General features: G+C 43.4%; 1 protein-coding gene across 3 annotated transcripts in view; it reads right to left on the bottom strand.

Annotated features, from left to right (window-relative positions):
- Positions 1-26,723, bottom strand: part of ST7 (suppression of tumorigenicity 7) — a 138,335-nt gene that overhangs the window by 102,290 nt on the left and 9,322 nt on the right. The window contains exon 1 of one of the 3 annotated variants that reach the window (XM_075857126.1): positions 748-1,218. The exons of the other annotated variants lie outside the window; for them this stretch is intronic. Within the exon in view, the coding sequence (XP_075713241.1) occupies positions 748-769 (22 nt within the window). The 5' untranslated portion in view covers positions 770-1,218. Of the gene's footprint in view, positions 1-747; positions 1,219-26,723 lie in introns of those variants that run through there. 3 annotated transcript variants of the gene reach the window in all.

Genomic DNA, 26,723 nt, shown 5'->3' with positions numbered 1-26,723 from the left:
ACCAAAAAAACACAACCCTCTCCATTTTCCCCCAGAGAATTATTAATAGTAGTGTGGGGGGATAATAACCTATAGATGGTACATGACCTCTGATACAGAACAGCTGTCTCATACGTGTGCCTCTATAGAAGGGGGATACACGTGTTAGTGGAAGCTCTGGAGCCAAGCTCTTCAACATTGTGTATAAGCAACGCCAGACTAGATCATGGCAGTCCGCCAAGCCTTCAGTCACACTATTGTTATTTGTATCATGCACTTTAATGTAAGATGGAGGCTACTATAGAAATATAAAACTCGTCACCTTCAGACCGCGCCACAGACTAATCCACCATATTAATATTTAATACAGTCGTCATTTAGCTTTAATAATGTATTTATGTAAGATGTGCCCCCCCCCCCCCCACACACACACCCACAGCCGGGCAGCTAGCAGGATCATCCTGGTTATTGGACATAAAACCCAGCAGCATCTTCTTCCTGCAGACAAGCAGTGCCTCGCAGAGATCACCGATATAAAGATGTATCCATTACTAGCGGGGAGGAATCCCTGACGTTTCCCTCTGTCACTATATCCGGGGAAAATCGTCGCTTCTTTATTCCAGGCTCTGCAGTCAGAAAGATGAAAGCCTAAATCAAGCATACCCCCAAAAAATGCAATATAATCACAGCTTCCGTATTCTGTACCATAATGTAGAGCACGTCATCCGAACGATAATAGAAAGAAAACATGAGGATTCGTGTACTTACATGAGGATTCTGTACCAAACATGGCTGGCCTCAGATCCGGGTTTAGTAAATTCGGATGAAATGATGGAGTTAATATAGGAGGCTTTCACACAGCAGGGTTCATGGAGCCAGACAATGCAGCTATCCAGCTGCCAGATACCTTCCTGTAAAGCTGGAGGCTGCAGAGCACTCTCACCCAGACAGAAAGGAAAATCATCAGCTTCTATTATCAGGCCAATGGGCAAGCGAAGGCCAATGTGTCTTGTATGATGCAGCGAGGCAGAACTAGGTAGCAGAGAGCAGATCCTGCAGTCCACAGCCCTACTCTCCCTCTCCTAAGACAATAGCACAGCTAATACACACACTGGATGACGTCAGGACACTGCAATGACCGACTGCTGTTAACCAAAGCCTAGGAGGGGGCTCGCACAGCAATCCAAATAGGAATTCCTTTGTCACCAAAGCCACAATGAAAATAAGACATCCCCTTTCTTACATCTTGCACAGCGGAGGCTAGCCTTGCACTTGTGCATTCGAATAAGCAAGTAGACGTACGACGTAGAGAAAGCACTCAATGGAATTACTGCCAACAAGAATTCCAGATTTATTCATTTAGAGAGTGGGCGTACGGCCTGGTCTTACTCTATGGTTAAGAAATCTTTTATTTTACTAGCTGTGGAGTAAAGTGTATATATATATATATATACACATACACATACACACACACACACACACATACATACATACACACACACACACACACACAGAAAGAAATGTGGTACGCATAGAACGACCATTAGAGCATGTATGTACAAAATGACTGAAATGTTCAGAGCTGAAGGAAAAGAAAATCAAAAATTAGGACAGAAAAAATAAAAAAAAAACATTCTAAAAAACGCATCTACCTAGCACGAGTAAATAAATGGGGTGTCTACGGTAAGGTAGCAACTGAAAGAAATGGGTTGCATTGGTTTGAAAAATATCCCATGGGATAAATATTCAGATAAGAAAATAAATCTCTCTTTAAAATGATATAATCCAATAATGTAAGAAGTTTCCCCAATAATATTATTGACTCATTAGGGTCAGTTCACACTGAGTTTTTTTGGCACGGAACAGTGTCGGAAAACGCGCCAAAAAACGTCCGAAAAACTGTCTCGCGGGAGAAAGAAGCGACATGCCCTATCTTTGGGCGTTTACGTCTCTGACCTCCCATTGACATCAATGGGAGGCAGAGAGCGTATTTTGCCCGCGGCGCTCAATGGCCGTGGGCGAAAAACACGGCAAACTGCGTGCAGGCAGATCAAAATCTGCCTCAAAATTCCAAACGGAATTTTGAGGCAGAATTTTCTGCCTGCAAAAAACGCAGTGTGAACATACCCTAAGGCCTCATGCACACGACCGTATTTTTTCCCACCCGTAAATACTGGCGTAAATACGGGTCCGGTGTCACACGTATTCCACCCGTTTTGCACCAGTATTTACGAACCCCTGCTCGTAAATATGGGTCCGGTGTCACACGTATTCCACCCGTATTTACGAGCACGTTTTTGGCGGCAAAATAGCACTGCACTAATCGGCAGCCCCTTCTCTCTATCAGTGCAGGATAGAGAGAAGGGACAGCCTTTTCTGTAATAAAAGTTAAAGAAATTCATACTTACCCGGCCGTTGTCTTGGTGACGCGTCCCTCTCTTCACATCCAGCCCGACATCCCTGGATGACGCGGCAGTCCATGTGACCGCTGCAGCCTGTGATTGACCTGTGATTGGCTGCAGCGGTCACATGGCCTGAAACGTCATCCAGGACGTCGGGCCGGATGTCGAGAGGGACGCGTCACCAAGGCAACGGGCGGGAGACCGGACTGGAGTTAGCAGGACGTTGTCGGTAAGTAAGAACGTCTTTTATTTTTATTTTTTACAGGTTTATACTGATCGGTAGTCACTGTCCAGGGTGCTGAAACAGTTACTGCCGATCAGTTAACTCTTTCAGCTCCCTGGACAGTGACTATTTACTGACGTCGCTTAGCAACGCTGCCGTAATGACGGGTGCACACATGTAGCCACCCGTTATTACGAGAGCTCCATAGACTTCTATGGACTGTCCGTGCCGTTATTACGGCCTGAAATAGGACATGTTCTATCTTTTTCAACGGCACGGGCACCTTCCCGTGAGAAAACGGGAAGGCACCCGTCGCCAATAGAAGTCTATGAGCCCGTTATTACGGGTCGTGATTACGACCCGTAATAACGGGAGTTTTTACGGTCGTGTGCATGAGGCCTTATAGTGACATATCTGATGAGTAGGGTTCCGACTGCTAGGAGGGGGAAGTACTGTATCCTGTACTCAATGTATGCTCGGCAGTTCCCATATCTCCCATAGTCTTTGATGTCTATACTGGGGACGAATACCCTCATTCTTGGGATTGGTGAGGATCCATTTGTCTGTGGCATATCAGAAGATGAGCAAGTAAAAATACAAAAATCTGCAAAATATGCTGAACCGGCCATTACTAAAAAATATAATAAAATATGTTTTATAATTATACACACACAGAAATACATACCTGATGTTGCACTGCCAATTTTATTTCTTTTAATCCAATTTGCATTCTGGTAGTTTACATTTTACTTTCCGTAATGAGCAACATTTGTTGAAAATACAGTGCCACACAGTGGCCAAGTTATTATACACAAAGGTAAAGGCTTAGTGTAGAATTACAAACTGGACACATATCCTACCCTTCTTTGTGAAGAGCTGCTCAAATAATTTTAGATGTAAGTAAGTAACGATAAAGAATAATTATTCAGGATTATTAACCCTTTCAAGACCGAGCTCATTTTGACCTTCATGACCAGCCCCATTTTTTTCAAATCTGACATGTGTTACTTTATGTGGTAATAACTCCGGAATGCTTTTGCCTATCCAAGCGAATCTGAGCTTGTTTTCTCGTGACATATTGTACTTTATATTAGTGGAAAAATTTGGTCAATAAATTCATTGCTTATTTGTGAAAAACACAAAAATTTTGAGAACATTTTAAGGGTATGTGCACACACACTAATTACGTCCGTAATTGACGGACGTATTTCGGCCGCAAGTCCCGGACCGAAGACAGTGCAGGGAGCCGGGCTCCTAGCATCATAGTTATATACGATGCTAGGAGTCCCTGCCTCTCTGCAGTACAACTGTCCCGTACTGTAATCATGTTTTCAGTATGGGACAGTTGTACTGCAGCGAGGCAGGGACTCCTAGCATCGGACATAACTATGATGCTAGGAGCCCGGCTCCCTGCACTGTGTTCGGTCCACTACTTGCGGCCGAAATACGTCCGTCAATTACGGACGTAAATAGTGTGTGTGCACATACCCTAAATGTATCTGCTTGTAAAACAGATCGTAATACCACACAAAATAGTTACTATTTCACATATTCCATATGTCTACTTTATATTTGCATCGTTTTTTGAACAATTATTTTATTTTTCTAGGACGTTACAAGGCTTAGTACTTTACCAGCAATTTCTCATATTTTAAAGAAAATATCAAAAGGCTATTTTTACAGGGACCAGTTCAGTTCTAAAGCGGCTTTGAGGGCCTTATGTACTAGATAGACCCCCATAAATCACCCCATATTAAAAACTGCACCCCTCAAAGTATTCAAAACAGCATTCAGAAAGTTTCTTAACCCTTTAGGCGTTTCACAGGAATTAAAGCAATGTAGAGGGGAAATTGACAATTTTTTTTTTTTTTGCTGCAATTCATTTGTAATACATTTTAATACATAGAAATATCCCACATGTGGCCCTAGTGTGATAATGGACCGAAATACCGGCCTCAGAAGCAAAGGAGCACCCAGTGGATTTTGTGGCCTCCTTTTTTTAGAATATATTTTAGGCACCATGTCGGGTTTGAAGAGGTCTTGTAGTGCCAAAACAGTGGAAATCCCCCAAAAGTGACACGGTTTTGGAAACTGCACCCCTCAAGGAATTTATCTAGGGGTATAGTTAGCATCTTGACCCCACAGGTCTTCTGCTATATTTATTGGAGTTTGCCTGTGAAAGTGAAAATCGACTTTTTTTTCTGAAAAAAATATAAAAAAAAAATATATATTTGCAAGGAATAAAGAATAAAAAGCACCCCAAAACTTGTAAAGCTACTTCTCCCGATTACAGCAATACCCCATATGTGGTACTAAACTGCTGTTTGGACCCACGGCAGAGCTCAGAATGGAAGAAGCGCCATTTGGATTTTGAAGCGCAGATTTTGCTGGATTGGTTTTCAGTGCCATGTCGCGTTTGCAACGCCCTGGAGGGAGCAAAACAGTGGAAACCCCCCAAAAGTGACCCCATTTTGTAGACTAAACCCCTCAAGGAATTTTTCTAGGGGTATAGTTAGCATTTTGACCCCACAGTTTTTTTCCTGAATTTAGTGGAATTAGGCCGTGAAAATGAAAATCTACTTTTTTCTGAAAAAACATAGAAATGTTTAATTTTTACAATGAATAAAGGAGAAAAAAATCACCCCAAAATTTGTAAAGCAATTTGTCCTGATTACAGCAATACGCCATATGTGGTAATAAACTGCTGTTTGGACCCACGGCAGGACTCAGAAGGGAAGGAACAATATTTGGCTTTTGGAGCTCAAAATTTAGCTGGAATGGTTTTCGGGTGTCATGTCGCATTTGCAAAGCCCCTGAGGTACCAAAACAGTGGAAACCTCCCAAAAGTCCCTTTAGGGGACTGGAACGAGCGATCTTTAGGTCGCTGGTACAATACACTGCAGTACTAATGTATTGGAGTATAAAATCATTTTTACAGGCTCCTGTAACAGCGCAATTGCTGTTCCTGTCCATTAGTCCCGGGTGTCAGCTGTAATACACAGCGGACACCTGCAGATTATGGCGCGGGCGCAGCGCATGAGCCCGCTCCATATATAACCCCCCGCACCACGACATGCTATTAAGTCGTGGTGCGCGAAGGCGTTAATGCGCAGCGGATGGTGCAAAGTTAACATTTTCCACTGATATGCCATTTTAACGCACAATATGTTGTGCCCAGTTTGTGCCACTGAAGACAAATACCTCATACAATGTTGAGCGGGTTCTCCCGGATATAAAATATCATATATGTGGACGTAAGCTGGTGTTTGGGCACGCTGTGGGGCTCAGAAGAGAGGGAGCGCCATTTGGCTTTTGGAGCGCAGAGTTTGCTTGGTAACTGTTCTGTTTGGGGTTTTGCTGGTATTTCAGTTTATGATGTGGGGGTATGTGTAAATTGGGCAGAGTACATCAGGACATAATAAGAGGGTATAATAATAATTTGGTAAATAAATAATAATCCGCAGATATGTGGCCAGTGTCGCACTGATAAATGGCGCCCGATCTTATCAGCTTTTGGACACTGCACAATTTCTGTCGCTATATTCTGAGCCAGAACTTTTTTTATTTTTTCTTCACCGGAGCCGTGCGAGGGCTTATTTGTTGCGGGACAATCTGTAGTTTTCATTGGTACCATTTTAGGGTACATGTGATTTTTTTATCACTTTTTATTAGATTTTTTGGCAAGCAAAGTGACAAAAAAACAAATTCTGACAATGTTTTTTGTATTTTTTTTTTTTTTACACTTTTCACCGTGCGCTATAAATGACATTTTACTTTATTCTGCAGGTCGGTACGATTACGACGATACCAGATGTATATAGTTTTTTTATGTTTTGTGCCATTTGCGCAATAAAATCACTTTTCTGATAAAATTATTTCTTTTTTGTGTCACCATATTCTGAGAGCCATAACTTTATTTTTCAGTCAAAAAAGCTGTGTAAGGGCTTGTTTTTTGCGGGACGGGTTGTCGTTTTTATTGGTACTATTTTAGGGTACATGCAACTTTTTAATCACTTTTTATTCTATATTTTTGGAGGGTTGATGATCAAAAAAATCGTGATTCTGACATTGTTTTTTAATTATTTTTTTTTGGGGTGTTCACCGTGCGGGAAAAATAATATTATAGTTTGGGTCGTTACGAACGCGGTGATACCAAATATGTGTACTTTTTTTTAACATTTTCATTTTTTCCCTATAATAAAAGACTTATTATAGGAAAAAAAGCATTTTTTGTTTTTGTAACTTTTATAACTTGTTTTTACACTTTTATAAAACATTTTTATTACTTTATTTTTTACTTTTTACTTGTTTTACTTGAAGACTGGCAGCACTGATGGCTGCTATAATACATTACACTATCTAGGTAGTGTAACGTATTATAAACTGTCAGTGTGACGCTGAGAGTCACACTGACAGGAAGCTTATGAGGACCGGCCTCCGGCTGGTTCTCATAGGCTGCTGTGCATGGCAGACCCGGGGGCTGTTGTATGGCCTCCGGTTCTGCCTTATAACCGACTGCAACACCCGCAATCGGTCCCCGGGAAACTTTGTTGTACCAACAAACTTTCCAGTTTGTTGTAGTAACAAACTTTCCAGTTCGTTGCTACAACAAACTTTCCCTGCGATCACATGTCTCCGGGACCAGAGGCAGGAGTTAACAGTGCGATCCGGGTGTCAGCGCTACTCTGAGACACCCGGATCGTGCTTTTAACACCCACCGTGAATTCACGTCGGCGCTGCACAGAGCCCAGCAAATGCCGACGTGAATATACAGTGGGCGGTCGGGAAGCGGTTAAAGGAACACTCCGGCCAAATGTAACTTTCCCATGTGTACCATTACGGTATTCCATGTGTCCGTCTCTCACCTGTTATTTTCTTGCTGCTGTTCTCTCTATATACCAGACTGGGATCGTTGCTTAGCAGCAGTATGAAACCGGCTCGGTGACACGCTCTCTCTACCAGATTCTATGGAGATATAGCGGTCACCCATCACAGGCTATAACTCTTCCTGTCTCACACTAGTTTTGCACAGGGTGGGGGGGGGGGCAACAACAGAAAACGTTATCAGCTACCACTGATACGTAGACAGGTTCCTGGTCACACAGGTGTTATGTAGAAGAATATAGTGCAGCCTCCCTGTCTGTATACTTATGGTTTCTCAGCTTATTTACAAGAATACAGAGAGATGTATAATCACAGTGTCCCCCAGCATGCAGAAATTGTATGATCTTTAGCGGATCATGTGATGCTGTGTGGAAGCATCATGGGATTGATAGCAAAGCAGAGAGGAAGAGAAAGCTGGGGAAATAAAAAAAAAATCAAGATGGTGTCTTTTTCTAAGCACAGAAATGGCAGCAGTGGAAAAAGGAAGTACAATATACATAAAAGAAGTATAGAGTGTGGTATACAGTCAGGTGGGGGGTGCACAGATTGAATGTTGCGTTATCACTAGAGGTATTCTTTAAAACAAATCTTCACTAAACAAAAAATCCAAAAGTAATAACAAGCACACAGGTTTTTTTCCCCTATGTCAGTCAGCTATACTCCCAACCTCCTCTAACCGTTACATCGGAATCCAGGACGTAACAAAGTTGTAGAAGCCATTTTAGTACTTATGAATCTATAATCAGTCACAGAAATACTTAAAGGAACAGTGTCATCGCAAATAATTTTTTTATATGTTAAAGATGTTAGTGCTGTAATAAAAACGTTTATATTCATTTGTGTGTTTGTGTTTTACTGTTTCTTATTTTTACACTTTTTCTTCCCTATGGGGGCTGCCATTTTTTGTTCCATTTCTGTGTGTGCCGATTAACGACACACACAGACATGGAATACGGCAGCCACAGTCCCATAGGGACTGCGAACGGCTCCCGTCCCATTGACTGCAGTGTACGGCGTCTGTGTGGGAACTGCGCATGCGCCGCTCCCACACAGACCTATTCGAAATTGGCGCCGTCCGGCGCCATTTTCCTGTGGACCGGAAGTCGCGGCCGGACAGTAATATTACTACTTCCGGTCGCGGCTTCCGGACTTGTGCACATGGAACAGCGGCAGCAAACGGAGCGGACGGGCCAGAGGGAGCCGCGGCGGCAGGAGCAGGTAAGAGATTTCAATGTATGTTAGTGTTTGTGTGTGTTTACTACTGTATGTAAACCTACTACACTGTGGGTTACCTCAAAAAATGGCGACACACAGTGTAGGAGGTTAAACCTTTCAAACCCCTCGTTTATCCCGGCACTAGCCAGGATAAAGGAGGGGGGGATGCTGAGAGCTCACTAGAGCGAGGGCTTTTAACCCAATGTTGCAATGCTGCAATTTGGGAACAGCCCCATCTAGTGACCAAAAATGGGTAGTATTATAAATTAGAAATAATTTATAATATTTCCTGGCTCGTGCCAAAAAAAAAAAAAAAATTTGAACAATGTTTAATCACCCACACACTAAATGTTTCTTTTTTAAAAAAAAAACATGTTTTTCTGGCAACACATTCCCTTTAAGGTTTATATACGTGCATGGCCCCTGAATTTTTCCTCCAATCTGTATCTCCCTATACTGATTTTAATTTAGTGTCTTAACTATGGTAGCCTGGTAGTAAACATAAATTGAAAAAGAAAAAAATTTAGAAAATCGGAGCAAAGAAAATAAATAAAAATAGTGCTTTAATACAAAACCATGACTTTTTTTTTTTAGCAATACCTGCAGATCTATTAACTTATCATTTCAGCTATGTTGGATATGAGAAAAAAAATCCTTCCTTTCATACTTTTGACTAAAATCACCAGGTAAAGGATTAAATCCGTGCCAATTACATCAGGTTTTTGTCAAACATTAGTTTTTTAATAGAGCATTACTTCGAGCCTATTCTGAAACTGAAAAAAAAATGTGGAAATTGGTACAGAACCCCCAATTCCCTTTAAGATTGACTCTCAATATTTTTTTCTCCTTCAAAATAAAAGGCTGTTCAACAAGACTGCCTTAAAACGCATGTGGTTTTATCTGAATACACCCCTCAAGGTTTAGTACCAACTTTAGTGTCGTTTCAACATTTAGGGAAGGAACACACACGGCGTATTCAGGTTGGATACACTGCGTCAAGCTGCGCCGCGTATCCACCCTGAACACCGCAGGGAGTGCCGTCCGAAATCTCGCACCACGCTACGTCATCCAGGGAGGCCTGACACGAGAAGCAGGAAACTCTGGGTAAGGCCTCATGCACACGAACGTATTTTTTTCCTCCCGTAAATACGGGTCTTTTGTCACACGTATTCGACGCGTATTCCACCAGTATTTACGGACCCGTGCCCGTAAATACGAGTCCGGTGTCACCAGTATTCCACACGTATTTACGGACCCGTTTTCTCTGCACTAATCGGCAGCCCCTTCTCTATCAGTGCTGGAAAGAGAGAAGGGGCTGCCCTTTCAGGCAGAGTTTCCGCAGCGATTGTAAGTAAAAGAAGTTCATACGTACCGTTGTCTTGGTGACGCGTCCCTCTTTTGACATCCAGTCCGACCTCCCTGAATGAAGCGGCAGTCCATGTGACCGCTGCAGCCTGTGATTGGCTGCAGCCACATTGGATGAAACGTCATCCCGGGAGGCCAGACTGGAGGAAGAAGCAGGTAAGTTAACTTTTAATACTATTAACAACAGCGGTAGTCACTGTCCCGGGTGCTGAAAGTTACGGATGATCATTTAACTCTCTCAGCACCATGGACAGTGACTATCCCCTAACGTCGCCTAGCAACGCACCTGTAATTACGAGTGCACACACAGCCACCGGTAATTACGGGAGACCCATAGACTTCTATGGGCCTGCCCGTGCCGTTATTACGGCCTGAAATAGGACATGTTCCATATTTTTCAACGGCACGGTCACCTTCCCGTAAGCATACGGGAAGGTACCCGTGGCCAATAGAAGTCTATGGGCCCATAATTACGGCTTGTAACTACGGACGTTTTTACATTCGTGTGCATGGGGCCTTAGTATAACTTTATTATTATTATTTTTTTCTTGCTTGCGATTTTAGCGGCAGAATCACTGTGATCCTGCTGCAAATATCGCAACACACACACACACACACACCACTTTGTTGTGGGTTCAAGCACCCCATTGAATTCAATGGGAAGAGCTGCGATTCCACAGCATTCATTTACATGCTGCGGTTGAAGAAACCGCACAGCAGGTCAATTTTTTATTTATTTTTTGGCAGCATATTTCCGCAGTGTGGGGATGAGATTTGTTGAAATCTCACCCCCACTGCTGCTACTATAATACGCTGTGGATTTTCCGCAATTAATGCGTTGTGGAAAATCCACAGTGTTTACGCTGTGTGTGTTCGTACCCTTATGGCAAGAAAAGAACTTCTTACATAGCCAGTCCAATGGCTGTACTAAAAAATACTATATATTGTCTCAAAGCAACGATGGTAACACTTACCTTCACCAGCAACTAAGACTTCTAGGGGGACAAGATGGGAAGTTAGGCAAGATAGCAATAGATTACAGTAACATTCATTAATGCCGTTGTCCAGGCACTGGACCGTTTTTCATACTCATGACCTATCCATAGGATAGATCTTCAGTATATGATCAGTGGGGGTTCGACAACCGCACCGATCAGCTGCTTCCGGGCACTGGATGTTATGCTCGGTATGAAGTGTTCAGTGTTGGGAGCAAATGGCTCCGTACACTGCATAGAGGCCATGCTGCAGAACTGCAGCCCTGCTCCTATTCACTTGAATAGGAGCAGACAGCTTAGTCGCTATATTGTAACCAGAGCCATCTGCTACCGGCACGGACATCCGGTGCCCTGAGGCAATCGAAGTAGAGGATTGTTGTGGGTGTCGGACCCCCAGCAATTATATACCGATTACCTATCCTGTGGACCAGTGGCTGAACAACCACTTTAAATGAATTGTCTCTGAAATTATATATTTTTTTTAGTTAATTATCTTTCTTTGACAAAAGTGCAGAAACATTCAAAAGTAATACAACTTTTGGCAAAACGCTTTCCATAGACACTAATGCAACAGCACCCCAGCTCTAATTTTTTAAAGATTTAAGGGGAAACAAAAACTCGGCAATGAGGCAACCAACATTTCTACAAATCACAAATAATGAAAAAAGGAATATTTCACCCAAATCCCACCACATTTGATGCTGGAAATTAACTCCGTCTCAGCAAGGTCACAAGCAATATTTAAAGACCTTAGGCCATGTGTGTCCCTTTGGCCTCGGTCAGCCTGGCTAACGTCAGTATAGCTAGTAGACTACGCTTTTCCATCTCGCAAAAACGTATACCGCGCATTATATATTTTTTTAAATGGGAGCCTACGTGTGACATATCCCACTGTATGGCATACATCACAGGTATATGTTTAACGTATACTTTAAACGTAGATCAGAAACGTGATGTTTCCAGAGCATTATAGTAGAAAAACATATGGCTTATGACTTTACACACACTGGCTTTGATGACATTCACCAGCAAAAAAACTCCCTCTGAGGCTAAATACTGTTGAGCTCTAGTAATCTCCAACAACAGCAGCTTCCTAAAATAAATAAGGAAAACCGCATCCAATATTATCCTGTCATCTCCAGCGAGCAGCTTTACTACTGAAATCAGGCTAAATGTCTGCAGTAGGCCTCTTACACAGGCACACGGCTGGAGCTGGTCACCCAGCTCACGGAATATCCTATGGATAAAAGAATAACCACCACTTACTCTGTTCGCTAGAGCACGGACATTTAAAACTCATCTAAATCTAAGAAAGGATATAGCAAAAATGTTCCATTCTTGACATAATAAAACTAAATGAATGTGAAACAGTTTTACTCGTTATCACAACAGAAAAGGAATTAGACACCTTATAGATAGAAGATACACTATACGGACAAAAGTACGTGGGCAACCCTCCTAATTATTGAGTTAAGGTTTTTCTAACACACCCAAAATCAACTATCAAGGCTATTATTGTGAAGTGGTAGCACTTAGAAGTAACAACTCAGCCGTGAAGCGGTAAACCACTAAAACGCAACGAGTGGGGCCGCTGAGTGCTAAATTTTCTGTTGCTTCACTCACTACAGAGTTCCACATGCTCCTCTGGAGAGATATTAGCATAAGATCAACACGCACAATGCCAAGCGTTGGCTGTCGTGATGTAAAGCACGTCACCATTGGACTATGGAGCAGTGGAAACATGTCCTCTAAAGTAATGAATCACATTTCAACATCTGGCAGTCTGACGGATGAATCTGGGTTTGGTGGATGCCAGGAAAACACTACCTACCGGAATGCATATTGCCTACTGTAAAATTTGGTAGAGGAGGGATAATGGTTTGGGGCTGTTTTTCAGGGTTTGGGCAAGGTCACTTATTTCAAAAGGTAATGTTAATGCTACAGAATCTAAAATCATGTTAGACAAATTGTAGGCTTCCAACTTTGTGGCAACGGTTTTGGGGAAGGCCCTTTTTTGTTCAAGCATGACTGTGCCCCTGGGTACAAAGTGAGCTCAATAAATACATGGTTTGAGGAGTTTGGAGTGGATGAACTAGAGTGGCTGCAGAAAGCGCTGATCTCCATCCCATTGAACTGGAATTAGATCGGTTATTGTGAGCTAGGACTTCTCGTCTAACAGTGTCTGACCTCACAAATGCGCTTTTGGCTGAAAGGGAAAAAAGTCCTACAAACACACTCCAAAATCTTGTAGAAAGTCTTCCCAGAAGAGTGGAAGCTGAGGCTAAATTCCCTATTAACGCCCATGGTTTTGGAATGGGATGGCCAGGTGTCCACATACTTTTAGCCATATAGTGTACATTCATTAACCTCTTTCCGAGCTGTGCCGCAACTGTACATCCTGGAGAGGGCTTGCTTCCCGCACCAGGACGTACAGTTACGGAGCGGTTCCCGGCGCACACTGTCCTAACAGACAGTGTCCGGGAACCAGGAGGTCAGCTGTCCCCGACTGCTCACACTCCAGTCTTGCCGGTCAGCGGACCGTAGCCGCTGATTTTGGTAATTAACCCCATAAATGCGGCGACCGATTGCGATCACCGCATTTAAGGGGTTTGAAGCACATCGGCAGCCCCCACGAAGTGACTGTGGGGGCTGCCGATGCTTGTCGTGGCAATCGGAGGCCAGACAATGGCCTCCAGGTTGCCATGTACGGAAGCCTCGGAGGAGTGTAATGTACTCTAGCAGCGATCAAAGCTGCAAGTCTAAATGTCCCCTAGTGGGACAAGTAAAAAAAAAAAAAAAAAAGGTAATAAAAATGTTTTTAATAAAAGGTGTAAAAATAAAAGTTAAGTTATTTAAACAAAAAATGCTTTTTTTCCTATAATAAGACTTTCATTATAGGAAAAAAAATGAACACGTTAAAAAAAGTACACATATTTGGTATCACCACGTTCGTAACGACCCAAACTATAAAGTTATTTTTCCCGCACGATGAACACCCCCAAAAAAAAAAAACTCAATAAAAAAACTACACCAGAATAGCTATTTTTTGGTCATCACCCCTCCCAAGATATAGAATCAAAAGTGACCAAAAGTTGCATTTACCCCAAAATAGTACCAAATAAAAACTACAATCCGTCCCGCAAAAAAACAAGACCTCCCACAGCTATTTTGAGTAAAAAATAAAAAAAGTTACGGCTCAGAATAGGGGGTCTCAGAAAATAAATTATTTTATAGAAACGTAATTTTATTGTGCAAACGCTGAAAAACGTAAAAAAAACTATACACATATGGTATCGCCGTAATCGTACCAACCGGCAGAATAAAGTAAAATGTAATTTATTGCGCACGGTGAACGCTGTAAGAAATAAAGAATTTAAAGTACCAAAATAGCTGTTTTTTGGTCACTTTAGCTCTAAAAAAAAGATTCTGTGGGGTCAAAATGCTCACTATACCCCTAGGAAAATTCCTTGAGGGGTGTAGTTTCCAAAATAGGGTCACTTTTGGGGGATTTCCACTGTTTTGGTCCCTCCGGGGCGTTGCAAACCAGACATGGCCCTGAAAACCAATCCAGCAAAATCTGCGCTCCAAAATCCAAAAAGCGCTTTTCCCTCCTGAGCCCTTCTGTGGGTCCAAACATTAGTTTACGACCACATATGGGGTAGTGCCGTAATCGGGAGAAATTGCTTTACAAATGTTGGGCGGCTTTTTCTCCTTTATTCCTTGTAAAAATGACAAAATTCTATATTTCCACAGAAAAAAGGTGTTTTTCATCTTCACAGACTAATTCCACTAAATTCTGCAAAAAAACAACTGTGGGGTCAAAATGCTAACTATACCCCTAGAAAAATGCCTTGAGAGGTGTCGTTTCCAAGATGGGGTCACTTTTGGGGGGGTTCCGACTGTTTAGGTACCACAAGACCTCTTCAAACCTGACATGGTGCCTAAAATATATTCCTAAAAAAAATAAAAAAAATAAAAAAAAAAAAGGGGGCCCCAAAATCCACTAGGGGCTCCTTTGCTTCTGCGGCCTGTGTTTCAGTCCATTAGCACACTAGGGCCACATGTTGGATATTTCTAAAATCTGCAGAATCTGTGCAATAAATATTGAGTTGCGTTTCTCTGGTAAAACCTTCTGTGTTACAGATGTTTTTTTTCACCTCTACTTTGCGGAAAGGGTTAAGATACTTTCTGAATGTGGTTTTGAATACCTTGAGGGGTGCAGTTTTCAAAATGGGGTGATTTATGGGGACTTTCTAATATAGAAGGCCCTCAAAGCCATTTCAGAACTGAACTGGTCCCTGAAAAAAATGGCCTATTGAAATTTTCTTGAAAATATGAGAAATTGCTGCTAAAGTTCTAAGCCTTGTAACGTCCTAGAAAAATAAAAGGACGTGAAAAAAACCGATGCAAACATAAAGTAGACATATAGGGGATGTTAACTAGTAACTATTTTGTGTGGTATTACCATCTGTTTTACAAGCAAATACATTTTAATTTAGAAAAATGCAAATTTTTGCTAAAATTTTAAGTTTTTTACAAATAAATATTGAATTTATTGACCAAATTTTTTACTAACCTAAAGTATAATATGCCACGAGAAAACAATCTCAGAATCACTTGGATAGGTAAAAGCATTCCAAAGTTATTACCACATAAAGTGACACGTCAGATTTGAAAAAAATCATCTGTGTCCACAAGGCCAAAACAGGCTGGGTCCTAAAGGGCTTAAGCCTTGCCTCCGGCAGGGCTTAATAGTTGCTGTCAGAATCACGATATACTGCAATACATTAGTATTGCAGTATACCGTGCAAGCGATCCAACGATCGCTGGTTCAAGTCCCCTAGGGGGACTAAAAAAAAAAAGTAAAAAGTAAAAATTAGTTTAAAAAAAACAACTTTTTTTTTAATGTAAAAAAAAAAAAAATATGTAAAATTAAAAGTTAAAAAAAAAAAACCCCCCTTTTCCCATTTTCCCCCTAGAGAATAGTAAAAAAATATAAATAAATGAACAAAATTGGTATCGCCACGTCCGTAAAAGTCTGAACTATTACAATATATCATTATTTAACCAGCAGTGAACGCCGTAAAAATAAATAAATTGTAAAACGCCGGAATCTCTATTTTTTGGTTACCTCATCTCCTACAAAAAAAATAAATGAAATAAAGGGGGGCGTGGCTTGGCTGCCGGACTGAATGGCTGCTTGAGAGCTCGGCTCCTCTCTGCATCAGCGGCTCAAAGCGACTAGCACCTAATTTCTAGCCATCTTTTGCCCTTGTTGCTTGTCCTTGCTGTCCAGGATGCCGAGGAGAAGGAAGTCAGTGGCCAAACCGGCTAAACTCCTGGATTTTTACTTCCCTCACAGCCGTCCTGCTGATCAAGATGGCGCTGAGGATGGCTCCCATGCTGGATCCCTGACATGTGATGCGGGCTCGCCGCTCTCCCTCAACTCTGCGCCTCCTCGTAGGAGCAGCTCTGTGCCTGCTATGCCGCCGCGCAGTCACATGGGAAGAAACATCCCAGGAGGCCGGGGGCAGCACTGAGAACTTAGGGATGCATCACTATGGCAACGCTCGAGGGTAACTTTGGACTTTTTAGCTGCGGATTAAAAAAAATGCACCGCAGGTAAATTTATGAAAAAATTTTCAGCTGACTTTTTTCGCAGCATGTCGATGAGATTTAAAGAGGCTCTGTCTCCAGATTTTGCAACCCCTATCTGCTATTGCAGCAGATCGGCGCTGCAATGTAGATTACAGTAACGTTTTTATTTTTTAAAAACGAGCATTTTTGGCCAAGTTATGACTATTTTTGTAGTTATGCAAATGAGGCTTGCAAAAGTCCAAGTGGGTGTGTTTAAAAGTAAAAGTCCAAGTGGGCGTGTATTATGTGTGTACAACTGGGCGTGTATTGTGTGTGTACATCGGGGTGTTTTTAATACTTTTACTAGCTGGGCGCTGTGAAGAGAAGTATCATCCACTTCTCTTCAGAACGCCCAGCTTCTGGCAGTGCAGATCTGTGACGTCACTCACAGGTCCTGCATCGTGTCGGCCACATCGGCACCAGAGGCTACAGTTGATTCTGCAGTAGCATCAGCGTTTGCAGGTAAGTAGCTACATCGATTTACCTGTAAACGCCGATGCTGCTGCAGAATCATCTGTAGCCTCTGGTGCCGATGTGTCCTCGCTCGTCTGACACGATGCAGGACCTGTGAGTGACGTCACAGCGTGATCTGGCAGAAGCTGGGCGTTCTGAAGGGAAGTGGATGATACTTCTCGTCAGAACGCCCAGCTAGTAAAAGTATTAAAAACGCCCCGATGTACGCACCTAATACACGCCCACTTGTACTTTTACTTTAAACACACCCACTTGGACTTTTGCAAGCCTCATTTGCATAACTACAAAAATGGTCATAACTTGGCCAAAAATGCTAGTTTTTTAAAAATAAAAACGTTACTGTAATCTACATTGCAGCGCCTATCTGCTGCAATAGCAGATAGGGGTTGCAAAATCTGGTGACAGAGCCTCTTTAAACAAATCTCATCTACTTTGCTGCTACTGTAATACGCTGTGGAATTTCCCCAATTAAATCCATTGTGGAAAATCCGCAGCTAATCTGCAGAGTGTGAACATAGCCTAATAGTTTCAGTGTTGCATCATCTTTATGTATAAAATAATGTGCAGAGCTACAACTCCTATCAGATAGGTTGTAAATGCGAAGTTAATTTGTCTGTTCACTGTAGGGGAGACATTAACCACAGGAGGAAGTCCAGATACAGCCACAAACTGTCAAAGCATAAAAGACAGTGCACAAGATAAGACCGTAAAAATACATAAGAAAATGTAACAATCTCAAATAGCGTCCCATCACGCAAAAACATTCATTTTACCCCAATCTAAGCATTTAGTGTACACTGGGTCCAGCCATTGCAGACGCCAATTTGATACTATTAGGATATGTTCAAACATGGTTTTAGTGCATTCTTTTAGCTAACTTTAGTTTTTGATGTTTTCTAAGAAAAAAAAACCAAAATGCATCAGAAAAAAACATCATACTGTACAATATCTTTTTTTCCCCACTGACTTTCTATCAGCTTAATATGATGTTCTACGTAAGCTCCTAGTGGCCAAAACGATACAAAAAAAAGTTGTGTGGCGTTTTGGCTACTAGAATTACGGACGTGTAGCTGTAATATGCTGTCCTGACAAAGAATCAGATTGAGCGGACAGATTCACTTTAAATAAATATGTATGTATCAGGAGGAAAATAAATGCAGCCATGTAATGTTTAGTCTACGTGCACAACTGTATCGTAGCTATGGTTCATACGATGGATCCCAATGGCCCCAGATGGACCCCCGTCAACTTATCATGGTTTTTTGTCGTTTTTGAGAAGAATAGTGCTGCATGCATCGCGGTCTATTGAATGTGTGAAAGTAACTGATAACATGCAAACTTTTTTTTAAGACCGCCATGCAGGACATCACAACCAAAACACGTTTTCCACCTGCATCTATGACTAGTTGGGCAGTCACCCTACTGTACCCTGTATAGTTTGTTCTATAAACATTAACAATTCCATCTGAGAAACACTATTCTGTCTGTAGCTAAAACAAGGGTTTTCTAAAGGCTGCAAAGACAAATGTGTACGTACTAAAATATCATCCAAAATGGATGACGTTCAGCTGGGACATCTTGGACAGGTTTCTAGATATAATTATTAGAAGAATGTGAGCAGTGAATATATATTTTCATAAACATGTGAGCGGAGATTGGAGAAATAGAAGAACTAATGCCCTACGGAGATGGCAGAGCGGTATGCACGGATCCTGTACGGAGACACATAGGGTATAGTGCTTGCATCAATGCTGCATTACGGAGATATTCTCCCTCGTAGCACTGCATCTTGGGAAATATACCTTCGTTATATGGCGTCTGACGGAAATGGCAGAATCTGACACAATTGGAGCAATCTGAGGCATACAGAAAGAGCCCCATAGACTTCCATGGTTATTGTAATATGGGAGAGTGTCTGTGCCCTAACAGTGAGCACCCTTTAATTTGTATAGTATTACTTGGATGTTTAAAGCGTAACTAAACGTTCGATTAACTTTTTTTTTCTAGCAGCATGTGTAATATAAATATATTTTGTAATATACTTTATTAAAGGACCAGTGTCCCGAAAAAAAAAAATTTTAGGTCAATTTGACTTTAGTGTGTTATTAACATTTTTTTTATTTATTTGTGTGTTTGTGTTTTACTTTTTTTTATTTTTTCATTTTTTCTTCCCTATGGGGGCTGCCATTTTTTTTTCCCATTTCTGTATGTGTCGATTAACGACACATACAGACATGGAATACGGCACATACAGCCCCATAGTGAATGCGAACGGGGCCCGTTCCATCCACTATACTGTACGCCGTCTGTGTGGGAACGGCACATGCGCCGCTCCCACACAGTCCAAGTTGAACTGTGCGACGTCCGGCGCCATTTTCCTGTGGACCGGAAGTCCCGGCCGGACAGTAAGATTACTACTTCCGGTCGCGGCTTCCGCACTTGGAGCGGCGGTAGCAGACGGAGCGGACGGACCGGAGGGAGCGGCGGCGGCAGGGGCAGGTAAGTTATTTCTATGTATGTTCGTGTTTTAGTGTGTGTTTACTACTGTATGTTAACCTACTACACTGTGTGTTAGCTCAAAAAATGGCGACACAAAGTGTAGGAGGTTTGACCGTTCAATCCCCTCGTTTCTCCCGGCACTAGCCACGATAAAGGAGGTGGGATTCTGAGAGCTCACTAGAGCAAGTGAGTTTTCTCAAATTTTGCAGCATAAAGCAATGTGGTTGCTTTACCACATGCAATCCTGCAATTTTGGGAATTGCTCCATCTAGTGACCAGCGCTGGGAAATATCAATTAGAATCTAATTTATAATATTTCCTGACTCGTGAAAAAAATTAAAAAAATTAGAACAATGTTTAATCACCTACACACTAATTGTTTAAGTAAAAAAATAAATAAAAATTCTAGCGACACTTTCCCTTTAATGAATTTGGGCTTCTTTTTGTGTTATATGTGTTTTAAATGGCCACTCTGACACTTTTATTATACACATTTTATTTCTTGTATTTCTCCTGTTGCTAGCAGAAATCCGTACACCGTTTGAATGTATCAGTGTACGGATTCTGCTGCCTATGAGCAGGGCCGCCATCAGGGCAGTACAGGTGTAAGGGGCCCGGCCAAAGCTAATTGAAAGGGGGGCCCGGCAACTGCAGCGACTTGCCTTTGGTAGAAAAAACCAGGTGCCTGCAATGGGGCCTGTTTTTTCACCAAAGTAAAGTTGTGAGTTACGGGCTCCCCTCCACCCTGAGTTTGTCTGCGCCTCTCATCATGGGGGCCCGGCCATCAAACACTGCCCATTCACGCACATCCGCGTTTGCGCGCACACACACACACACATCAGGCTGTGTGCAGAGTACACCCCCCCTCCATTATACTCACCTGGGCCTCAAGGAGTCAAGTTGTAGCGCGACGGCGGGCATTCTCCGATCCTCGCCATTTCCTGGACCTGGAAGACCTGTGGAGAAATCATCGCCTGACAACGAGGACTGGAGTGGGAGCCAGCAGCTCTTCTGACACAGTAAGTAGTGTCTGAAAGTGCTGATTAAGTATGGCCCTGTTCACACAGAGTATTTTGCAGGTAGAAAAAATCTGCTTCAATTTTGAGGCAGATTTTGACCTGCCCACACATTTTTGTCGCGATTTTGCTGCGTTTTTTGCCCGCGGCGATTGAGGACCGGACAAAAAAAACACAGCGAAAAAGGCTTTTTCTGCCGCCCAAGAGGTCAGAGGCGGAACCGCGGAAAGAAAGGACATGTTGATTTTTATTTTTTCCGCGACTGGCTCCCATTGACTTCAGATTAAACCAATGGGAGGCGGGTTTGGACGTTTTTTGGGCCCGATTCCGACGCAGTGTCCGAGTCAAAATTAAGGCCAAAAAACTCTGTGAACTGGGCCTTATCGTTAGGGTAGGAACACACTAGGCATGAACACTGCAGATTCTATGCAACACATTTCATTGCGGAAAATCCGCAGGAGTATAAGGGTATGTTCACACGATTAAAAAAATACGTCTGAAAATACGGAGCAGTTTTCACTAGAGTCTATGAGAAAACGGCTCAAAAAACATTCCAAGAAGTGTCCTGCACTTCTTTTGACGAGCCGTCATTTTACGCGCTGTATTTTGACAGCGACGCGTAAAATGACAGCTCGTCTGCAAAGAACATCGTAAGACCCATTGCAAGCAATGGGCAGATGTTTGCCGACGTATTGGAGCCATCTTTTCAGGCGTAATTAGAGGCGTAAAACGCCTCCATTACGTCTGAAAAGAGGTCGTGTGCACATACCCTTACAGTAGCAGCAGAGTGGATGAGACTTGAACAAATCTCATGCACACACAGCAATTGACCTGCAGTGTTTTTTTTTGTAGGCCGCAGCAAGTCAATTTATGCTGCGGAATCGCTGCTCCGTTGCGGAAATGCTGCGGTTCTGCCGCAAACAAAAATAAAAAATCACAAATGAGAAAAAAAAAAGGTATTTTTTTGTTTTGAATTTATAAAAAAGTTTAGACTTACCCCGGCCGTAGTCTAGGCGACGCGATCCTCTATTCTTAGCGCAGCCCGGCCTCCTGTCATGACGTTTCATCCCATGTGACTGCTGCAGCGGTCACATGGTCTACAGCAGGGGTCTCAAGCACGCGGCCCGCATGCGGCCCCTGGGACTGTCATCTGTGGCCCGCAGGACACAGAGCCGCTAGTGTTGGCTCTGCTCCGAGACTCTGGAATTCCCTGACGTCGCTGTCCACATATGAACAGCGATGTCTGGGGCTTCCCCAGAGCCGGAGACCCGGGCAGAGCGCTAGTACAGGCTCTGCTCCGGGACTCTGTGGAATTCCCCGACATCGCTGCCCATATATGGACAGTGTGTCAGGGTCTTCCCCAGAGCGGAGTCCCGGGGCAGATCGCTAGTATCGGCTCTTCTCCGGGACTCTGTGGAATTCCCTGACATCGCTGCCCATATATGGACAGTTTGTCAGGGTCTTCCCCAGAGCGGAGTCCCAGGCAGAGCGCTAGTATGGGCTCTGCTCTGGGGAAGCCTCTGACATTGCTGTCCATACATCGACAATGATGTCAGGGGCTTCTCCAGAGCAGGAGTTCCAGTGATGTCAGGAGCACAGCTGGAGTCCCAGGAAGAGCCTACTAGCGCTCTTCCCGGGACTCCAGCTCTGGGGTTGCCCCTGACATCTGTCCATGTATGTACAGTGATGTCAGGAGCAGAGCTGGAATCCCAGGCTGCACTCACAACTCTACTATTATATCATGTACTTTACTCCAGTCACATCCAGAGCTGCACTCACAACTCTACTGTAACATCATGTACTATACTCCAGAGACATCCACAGCTACACTCACAACTCTACTGCAAGATCAGTAGATGCAGATGCAAACATCTTGTCTTATACTCCAAATAAATCTAGAGCTCCAGTCACAACTCTACTATTATATAATGTGCTATACTCCAGTCACATCCAGAGCTGCAATCACAACTCTACTGTAACATCATGTCTTATACTCCAGCCACATCAAGTGCTGCAGTCACAACTGTACTGTAACATCAGGTCCCATACTCCAAACAAATCCAGATCTGCAGTCACAAATTTACTGTAGTTCGAGTGCTAGAAGCGGCTCTGCGCCGGGACTCCAGCTCTGGGCAAGACCCTGACATCACTGTGGCAGCATCCACCGAGGGCACCGCGGCAGCATCCACCGAGGGCACCGCGGCAGCATCCACCGAGGGCACCGCGGCAGCATCCACCGAGGGCACCGCGGCAGCATCCACAGAGGGCACCGCGGCAGCATCCACAGAGGGCACCGCGGCAGCATCCACAGAGGGCACTGCGGCGCTATCTAAAAAGGGGCTGCCCAATCTTGACATGTGCGTCTGCCAAACGCTGCTAACTGAGCCGCCGGACTGCATTTAGCGACCCAAACTGGACAGCTGGATTGTTGAAATAAGCACGTGGAGAATTTTCTAAAATTTTAAACCTAGCGCTATTATTATAGTAATGTAGTATTATTATTCTAGTAATATAGTGTTATAGTAGTTCAAATAACTAATTGATTAATAATAATTTTGTATTGTATCAAATTTGAAAGTAATGCGGCCCGTCAACTTCCCATTTTTTCTATATGCGGCCCATTTACCCGGCCGAGTTTGAGACCCCTGGTCTACAGCGTCATCCCAGGAGGCCAGGCTATGTTCAGAAGAGAGATGCATCGCCTACACTACGGCCGGGGTAAGTCCAAACTTTTTTTTTTCCCTGCAGGATTTCTGCAGCGGACATGCCTCACGAAACCTGCACCACTATTTGGTGCGGTTTTGCTTGCAGAATTCCCTGCGGCTACCAAGCGGATAAGCTGTGTAGTTTTACTCCGCATATCTGCCAAGTGTGTTCCTACCCTTATGATGCACTCCTGAAGCTGCTGCCTGTCTCTAAATAGGCAGTTGGTCCAGTAGAATTTGTATGGTTTTTTTTGTGAACCTGCTTCAAAAAAAATACAAAAATGTTGTGTTAGGCCATGTTCACATCTGCGTTGGAGGCTCCGTTGTAGATACAATACCGGATACAATAGTGCAACATGCTGCACTATTGTTTTCGTTAAAACCACGGACAGCCCAATGGAAATCCGACAAAACCCATTAAAGTCAATGGGTTTCTTGGCGGCAGGTGTTGTCCGTTGTGCAATTGAACAGGCGCTTCTTATTTTTCCATTGTTCTGCTGAACGCAGGTGTGAACCCAGCCTTACAGCAGTTTGAGTAAAATAAAACTTGCACTCCTATGCAGACGAAGCGGCGGTCAAGCATGCTGTTTCCGTCATTCCCATACACTTTGAATGAAATGGAAGCGTGCACGCTTGACCGTCGCTCAATTCAATGTCCGCCTCACTGTGGGGGTGCAGTGAGGAGGATCTGGGGGTTTGGGACCCTCTTTCTTATAAAACACAAAAAAAAAAATACTAAGCTGTAAAATTATTGTTAACCTACCTGCTGGCCAGACTTTCTTGCTTCCTGCTCCGTTCCCTCGTTCTGGTCCCAGTTGTCCGGGATCCAAGATGCCTGCTACTGCCTCAGACTTGCATGTGGAGAGCGTTGCCTGCCAGTCTGAGACATTCCCTCATCTCCTTCACTGCTCTCAGAAGGACAAGCAACGATGATGTCAGTGCTGTGTCCATCTCTTCTGACACTTCTCCTGCTGGGTCCTTGACAGGTTCCGGCTGCAGCAACATCCTCACTGACAGCGCGTCAGTGGAGGACGGAGGAAGACAGCGCTAGGGTTGGCATGAATCATCTTCTGTATGTAAGCATATCACATTGTATGCTGGTAGCGGTCTTATATGTTTTATTATCTGATTTTTTTACAGGTTTCAGTATCTTCGACTACGTCAGATCGTTATAGGATCAAATTTTTACCAATAAAATGGTCAAAGCGGGCTGTAGGGGGGCTGTTTATTTCAATAAAGTGTTTTTTTATACATTTTGCACTGTTTAACAGAACTAGTAATCGAGGTGTCTGACTGACACCTCTCCATTACAATCGTTAGGGCTTGGCGTCACCCTAAAGTGGACATAGCAAACCTCTGGCTGACACCAACCCCTCCAATCTATTACCCAACGCACCAGGTGTACTGGGAAGAGCCAAGGACTATCAGGAAAGGCCCATCTAATGTGATGGGTGGCCCCTGGGATGGCCACAGGCTGGTGTTTTTAGGATGGGAAGGAACCAATAGCCATGGACCTTCCCATCCTGAGAATTTCAGACTGCGGTTGTTGGTTTTTCTTGGCTATATAGAGAAATAGGAGGACCCCACGTTTTTTTGTTTACTAATTTTTTTTATTTTTTATGAAAAGCATTACACACACACACACACACACACACACACACACACACACACACACACACACACACACATATAAAAAAAAAAAGTAGAAAATCAATAGCTGCAGTCTGATTATCCGGATGGGAAGGTCCATGGCTATTCGTCCCATCCCATCCTAAAAACACCAGCCTGCGGCTGCCCATTACGTTGGTTGGGCCGCTCCTGATGGTTCTCGCCTCTTCCCAGTACCCCTGGTGCGTTGGGTACTGAGTTAATTTGAGGGATTAGTGTCAGCCAAAGGTGGACATAGCACATCACTGACTGACACCAAGCCCTAGTGATTGTAATGGAGAGGTGTCAGTCAGACACCTTGATTACTAGTTCTGTTACACAGTTGAAACAAATATAAAAAACACTTTATTGAAATAAACTGCCTCGTACAGCCCGCTTTGACCATTTTATTGGTAAAAATTAGATCCCACGACAATCCAACATAGGCCAAGACACAGAAACCTTTAAAAAAAAAAAAAAACACAGACAGTAAAACATAAAAGACCGTTACAAGCATACAATGTGATATACTTACATACAGAAGATGATTCATGACAAAACTGGCGCTGTCTTCCTCCGTCCTCCACTGACGCGCTATCAGTCAGGATGTTGCTGCAGTCGGAACCAGTCAAGGACCCAGCAAGAGAAGTGTCAGAAGAGATGGACACAGCGCTATCATCGGTGCTTATCCTTCTGGGAGCAGTGAAGGAGTTGGGGGCATGTCTCAGACTGGCAGGCAATGCTTTCTATATGCAAGTCTGAGACAGTAGCAGCCATCTTGGATTCTGGAAAACGGGGACCGGAATGAGGAAGCAGAGCCAGAAGCAACTGAGGCCAGCAGGTAAGTTAACAGTAAGGGTATGTTCACACGTACACGTCCGTAACGGCTGAAATCACGGAGTTGTTTTCAGGAGAAAACAGCTCCGCAATTTCAGACGTAATGGCAAGTGCAGGCGCTTTTCGCTGCGTCCATTACGGACGTAATTGGAGCTGTTTTTCCATGGAGTCAAGGGAAAACGGCTCCAATTACGTCTCAAGAAGTGAAAGGCACTTCTTTGACGCGGGCGCCTGGGTGCCGTATTTTCAGACGTAATTAGAGGTTAAAACGCCCGAATTACGTCCGTAAATAGGGCGTGTGAACATACCCTAATTTTGCAGTTCTTAATTGTTTTTTTTATTTGGACTGAATGGTTTCTTTTTAACCAGTAAGCAGCAGCTCCAGTGTGCGTCTGGCTGGGGTGTATTTACGTTGCTCAGCGGTCTCATGCTGCAATTTAGCACATCTCGAGGTAGCACTCAACGTCATAAGCGTTAACCCGAACGTTTAAAACTCTGTAGAACTAATGACGAAGCTGTTCACAATGCTGGGCCCCATGCCACACTTTTGAATAGCCTTGTCCACCTTAAGCATGGACCCCAGAACCGACATAAAAATGGAAAAAAAAAAATAAAAATGTACTCCCCACTACTCGCTCCTCTTGCCTTCATGGCCTGGTGCACAAGGCCCACTGTCACATCCGGCCGGGCAGCATCAGGAAATTATATAAGACACAGCATACAACGTCCTAACGCTTCGTTAAATACGAGGATCCGGTTTTAAGTGGGGCTCGCCCATTCCAGGTCGACCCACCCCCGTGACCGCAATTGTTATGCCACTGTTTTAACAACCTTTTTTTCCTCTG

This window comes from Rhinoderma darwinii, chromosome 3, assembly GCF_050947455.1.
Source record: "Rhinoderma darwinii isolate aRhiDar2 chromosome 3, aRhiDar2.hap1, whole genome shotgun sequence".
Lineage (NCBI taxonomy): Eukaryota > Metazoa > Chordata > Amphibia > Anura > Rhinodermatidae > Rhinoderma > Rhinoderma darwinii.
Note: the sequence above shows the minus strand (reverse complement) of the source record. Positions and strands in the feature narration are given on the sequence as shown.